Consider the following 6331-nt stretch of genomic DNA (forward strand, 5'->3'; position numbering starts at 1 on the left):
TACAGGTGTTATTTTTACAACAATGTAGGCACATATTATTATATTTCATATTAGTTAAAAAGAATTTGTAAAAAAAGAAAATATATCTCATTAATCATATTTTGCCTTTATATATAATTTGGAGTGTTATATATAAGAGGCATTCAGTATTTATTCCTTTATTTTAGGAATTCTGACCATGTTTCAAAAGTGCACAGGATGCAACATCTCTAAAATTTCCATCACAGGGACAGTTTACATGGTTTTTAAAGAGATGGAAATAGAAAAATTGTACTTATTGAATAATATAGGGCATTTATTAGTCTTCAAAGCTTTGGAGTCAGACATGGATTCCACAACATGTCTTTACCATTTACTAGCTGTGTGACCATGGGGGAGTTATTAGTCTTACCGGGCCTCAGTCCCCTCATTTTAAAATATGGCTATAAAAATAGAACCTGCCATACAAAGTTATTGTGAAGCTGAATGTGCATTTGAAATGTTTAGCACAGTCCTCCAGCCAATGACACAAATAGGCTCTCAATAAATAATAAATGTTATAAGAATTATTTACTTTTACAATTGAAATATATCTATATTTAGCAATCTATACGTATCTGTATCTATCAATCTCCCAAATTTTCAGCCTTTACAATGGTAAAAAGTATGCCATGAAGTCTTACTATATAACATCCATTGTTCTGCAGTGGAATTAAAAATAAAACATTATGGTAAATTAAATTAATTTGTAGTCATTTATTGTCTAGTAATATGAGTTCTAATTATGAATTGGTCAACATGTTTTTCATTGTCACTCCTTCTCCACCACCCTCACTCTTCTGATAGGGCATTAAACATAGGGAGGAATATGGGAGAGGTGTCTGTATTGGTATGTATCAGCTGGACGGCAGTGGTGCAAAGGGCCTATGGTTTTTGTTCTGCACTTGAGGTGAAGGTGCAAAAGGGCTCGGAGAAGGAGAAGAAAAACAACAACAAAGTAACTCCCATGCTCTCCCTTGATTGATCAGAAAAGTTAATTCACCTCCTCACATTCACCCACTCAGCAAACAAAGTTTTGGGAAGAAGACAGGGTGTCTGCAGAGTTGATATCAGCTACCAGTCTCTCATGTCACTGTGCAATTGAGCATGTCTAAATATAGGCTTGCCAGCCAAATTGGTTGCTCTGAAGCTGCAAATCCAGCTATGGAGCATCCAAATTCTGAAGCTGCTAAATCCATAATCTGAATAACCACACTTCATAGTTATGTCTATGTGGTTACGTCCTTCTGGAAAGTTCTTCCCCATCTGTGACTATGGAAATCCATGAATTCCTCCCCTCACTCCCATACCCCAGGGGCCATCCCATGCAAGACAAGTCTATGCCCAGGCACGTGGGATTCCTTCTGGGACTGACCGTGGGGACTGAACCTTTCTTTCCTCCCTGGAGCAGCGAAAGAGGTATGCCTTTCCTATATCTCTTATACTCCACTCCAGGGTTCCTCTCTGGGGTTCAAGAGACCTCCAAAACATGGAGGAACACCCTTATCTTATCCCCAGCCCCCACCGGCATCTTCAATGCAGTCCTCAAGGTTCCCGAGGCTGCCCTGGACCATAGGGTCCTCACTTTACCTCCAGCAGGAAATGCAGCCCAGGCAACTACATTTGGAACACACCCCTTAGGGATTATGGTGTGGAAACTCAGGGACCTCAATTTGGGAATTAAGAAGAAATTGTTTGAAAATTTATAACACACTCCCAAAGGAGGGGCTGAAACAGGTATGCTGCAAGGACAGACCTAAGAGGTGGGTCTCCCAGCCTCTGCTAAACATCCCCATTCTTTGCCAAGTTTGAAGACTAATTACGGCAAAGGATCTCCTAGGATTTCACTAAGCACACGTTTGTGCATATAGCATAATTGTTAGAGCTTCTTCTAGCTTCATATTTGGCTTTATTTTAGCTTTCAGATTTTAAGTAGGGATTTTAAGAAGGCTAGTTGGTTGCTATCCTGAGGATAGTGAAACCCCTGGAGTCAGATAGCAAGAAGTCCTGGGCAGGCGCACTAGGATGTGTCCTCGGAAGCCGGCTGGGGATCCGGGAGCGCTGGCCCTGGGTGAGTTTCCCCACCGCGGGCTCCATTCCCCCCACTTCCCGTCCCTCTCGGACCCCTCCCAGCCTGGCTTGTGCTACCCTGCGCCCCTCGCTAGCTCTAGATCGGCTCCTCCTGCTGCCTCCGCCCCCTCACACTGGGTCCCCCAGCATCGTCCTTGTCCCACTCAGACTTCGCTCCAGCTGCCCCGCCAGCCGCACTTCCCGCCCTCGCCTAGATCCCGACCGCCGCCGCCCTTGTAGCTGCACTCCTTTCGCGATCCGCCCGCGATCCGCCCGCGCCCCGCTCCCTCGGGCCCGGGTTCCACGCCCGGCCCGCCGCCCCCGCCCCCCTCTCCTCTTTCGTCGCTGCCGCGTCCGGGACTCGGTAGGCTCCGTGCCTTGCGGTCACGCCCGCCTCCTGGCCCCTGAGAGCCAGACCTCTCGGTTAACGCGGAGGCGCCGCGGTACCCGCCGCCGCCACGGCTGACACGGGTGCCACGCGCCGCCGCCGCCGCCGCGCCGCCGCCGCCACTCGCCCGCCGCCCACTATGGCCCCGCAGCAAACAGGTAGCAGGAAGCGGAAAGCAACCGCGATCCAGGCGGGCGCCGCAACCTCGTCGTCTCAGATCTCCGCGGCGGCTGACGGAGAGGGGCCGCTGCTGCCCAAGAAGCAGAAGCGGCCGGCAACTAGGCGCTCGCTGGTCCACTACCTGAAGGGCCGCGAGGTGGGCGCATGGGGCGGCGCCGGGCTCTCGGGCTCAGAGGGCGAGCTGCGAGGCTGTGCGGTGCAGAAGCTGCCTGAGCTGTTGAAGGAGCGCGAGCTGGCCCTGGGCACACTCAACAAGGTGTTCGCGTCGCAGTGGCTGAACGCCAGGCAGGTGGTGTGTGGCACCAAGTGTAACACCCTCTTCGTGGTGGATGTGCACTCGGGTCAGATCACGCGCATCCCCCTGATGCGGGATCGGGGGGCCTGGTTGGCCCGGGCTCAGCCGACCTGCGGTATCCACGCCATTGAGCTGAATCCCTCCAAGACGCTTCTGGCCACTGGGGGTGAGAATCCCAACAGCCTGGCTATCTACCAGCTGCCCACCCTGGACCCCGTGTGCCTGGGCGACCGCCATGGCCACAAGGACTGGATCTTCACCATCGTCTGGATGAGTGACACAGTAGCTGTGAGCGGCTCCCGTGACGGCACAGTGGCGCTGTGGCGGATGGATCCTGACATGTTCAATGGCAGCATCGCTTGGCACAATGACGCTGGTCTCCCTGTGTACGCCCACATCCGTCCGAGGGACATGGAGACCATCCCCAGGTCCAGCACCAGCCCCAGTAACCGCAAGGTGCGGGCTCTGGCCTTCAGCGGCAAGAACCAGGAGCTGGGAGCGGTGTCCTTGGACGGCTACTTCCACCTGTGGAAAGCTCGCAGCACTCTGTCCAGGCTGTTGTCCATCAGGCTGCCCTACTGCCGAGAGAACGTGTGCCTGACGTACTGTGATGAGTTGTCCCTGTACGCGGTGGGCTCCCAGTCCCATGTCTCCTTCTTAGATCCACGCCAACGTCAGCAGAATATCCGGCCCCTGTGCTCCCGAGAGGGCGGCACAGGTGTGCGCTCGCTGAGTTTCTACCAGCACATCATCACCGTGGGCACAGGCCATGGCTCCCTGCTCTTCTATGACATCCGTGCCCAGAAGTTCCTGGAGGAGAGGGCCTCAACCAGCCCGGACGCCTCTCCTGGGCCCTCAGGAAGGAAGCTCAAACTCACCTGTGGCAGAGGCTGGCTCAACCACGATGACCTGTGGGTGAACTACTTTGGTGGGATTGGCGAGTTCCCCAACGCGCTCTACACCCACTGCTACAACTGGCCAGAGATGAAGCTCTTCGTGGCTGGGGGACCTCTCCCTTCAGGCCTCCATGGGAACTACGCAGGCCTCTGGAGCTAAGGAGGGCTGCTGTGTTTTCAAAGTGCCCAGATTTACCTTCCAGTCCCCTCTCACTTTCCTTCCTCATGCTGCGTTTGTGCTTTTTAACTCAGTGTGATGTTTGTCTTGCAGGTGGACGTTCAATTTATCTGTCCGTAGTGTAAGAGAGAGAGAGCGAGAGAGAGAGCGAGAAAGTGATCCTTGGGCAATCAAAACTTGTCTTTAGGATTTTCCTGTACCCTCCACCCCGACACAACCATCTTTTTTGCCTTCTCTTACAAAGAATTTTGTCTAATCCTTAATTGTGTTCTCTGAGTGGTTGGCATATGCTTTTTCTTTAGGCTGATGTAGACATGGTTCCCACTACAATTTAACTTCACTTTTACCAGTATTTCAACAGTATATTCAGGTCGTGTACACGTTTCATATGTATGTTATTTGGGGAAAATGTGTGCTAAAAAGTATCTTTTGAACTAGTTGAAGGAACTACCCACCATATATATAACAGGGCAGGTGCTTAGCCCTGGTCTAGAAAATGCATTACAAGATCTAGGTGCCACCATCTGGCACCTGTTTCATTTTGGATTTTGGAACCTGGATTTTGGAACCTGGCTGTTTGTTTGTATATTTTTGGTACACAAAATATTTAAAAATATGTTTTCTTATACAAGAAATTTTACAGTGGTGTTCATCTTATTAATCACGATTTTGATTATTCAGCTAAATTTAGCATCTGTATCTCTAGGCCCTCAGCCTTTTTGGTTAAAGCTGCTATATTATGGCCTGCTTTCCTGGGTAGCATTTATGCTACAGAATTCCATAGTTAATCAAAACTGTCCTGTAAGTGCAGAACAATCAGGGAAGTACTTTTGAGGGGTGAACATTTCTTTAAAATTTAGGTAACACTATCTAGGTAGCCATTTACAGAGAAAGGTCAGCTGTTGTGTTCAATGTGGACGTTATTGACAACTTTTTTATTGTATACATGGATAATTCTTTTATCTGGATTTGAGTATGTGACTTATTGCTGAAAAAAAAATAAAACATGTTTCATATTTTAGCAATTAAGTGCTAGGTTAAAGTTTTTGGATGCTTATATATACACTTTATTTTTTTTTTAGTTGTCCTTCTAGGAATATATTTATCAAAGTCAGAATCTTCCTGGAGAGAAACGGAAGCTGAAACATGAGCTGTGCACACATTAACTGTGTACATTTGTTTTTGAAAAGTAAACTTGTGCTACTATCATAGGTTAAAAGAGTTAATAACATCTTGAATAACTTATCAAAATATACTTGCTCTAAGTTGGGAAAATTAGGTATCTTGTGTTTTTAAGATGATTTAACAAACCTTTTTATTTACAAAAAAATTACATGTTGTGCTTATAGCTACCTCACATGTTCCCATGTGAGGAAATGGCATATATGTATACCATTTTGCATATGCACATATTCCTAATATTTTAAACTACATGTATTAAGACTTGGTCTTCATTTTTATTTTGTTTTTTTTTTTAAAGTTAAGTAACACACGTGCATGACCAAAAGAATCATACTGTATAAAGAGTGTACAGTGAAAAGTAAGTCTCATACCCTAGGATCCATGACCTCTTGCCCAAAGATCAAAAGCAGTACATTTTGTGTCTGTATCCATTTAAAGATGGTTGATACATATATAAGTATATATATGTGTGTGTGTATGCAATTTTTGTATAAATTACAGCATATGCTGCACATATCTGTGCCACTTTTACCACAAAATTTTAGAGATTACTTCTTATACACACTTTATTCATACCTAATTCATTTTAATTGCATAGTATTCCTCTATAGGGTTGGAACATGCTTTATTCATTATACCCTTAATAAGCATGTATATTAGTTGTCATTTTCTATTACTATAAAATATTCTGCAGTGATTACTTAGGTGAATACTTTTTTGTGCACATGTGCAAGTATATCTGCAGGATAAATTCCTAGAAATGGAATTGCTGGATCAATTTTATATTTAATGGCCATTGACAGATTGCCCTCCAAAGAGGTCCTACCAACTTAACCACCCATAAATAGTGTATGCACGTCTACTGCTCCACACCCTTGCCAACCATGTTTCATCAAACTCTGTACTTTTTGACAATTAGATATCTGCTTGACTTTGATGCTTTCTAAGCCACTTTGGCTGGGTTAGATTTGTGGTTAGAATACCAAGTAGATTCTGAAACAAAGATCAATAACATGGAGAAATTAGGGCAAATAATAAAAACACTGTTCAAACCAAAGGCAGAGAACACCTACAGTTCAGGCTCTTGTATTTGGAGATGGGCTACACAGTACTACATTCCTTAG

General features: G+C 46.2%; 1 protein-coding gene across 1 annotated transcript; it reads left to right on the plus strand.

The window, feature by feature from the left end:
• The first annotated feature begins 2522 nt into the window (after window positions 1-2522).
• LOC309855709 (DDB1- and CUL4-associated factor 12-like protein 2) lies at window positions 2523-4224 on the plus strand. The gene has a single exon (XM_082716258.1). The coding sequence runs from the start codon at window positions 2616-2618 to the stop codon at window positions 4005-4007; it is 1392 nt and encodes a 463-aa protein (XP_082572384.1). The 5' UTR covers window positions 2523-2615; the 3' UTR covers window positions 4008-4224.
• The last annotated feature ends 2107 nt before the right edge of the window (window positions 4225-6331 follow it).

This window comes from Mustela nivalis (assembly GCF_964662115.1).
Source record: "Mustela nivalis genome assembly, chromosome: X".
Classification (NCBI taxonomy): Eukaryota; Metazoa; Chordata; class Mammalia; order Carnivora; family Mustelidae; genus Mustela; species Mustela nivalis.

Bases quoted from the DNA above. Each gene is read 5' to 3' on its own strand.
- LOC309855709 (XM_082716258.1), top strand. From the start codon at position 2,616: ATGGCCCCGCAGCAAACAGGTAGCAGGAAGCGGAAAGCAACCGCGATC.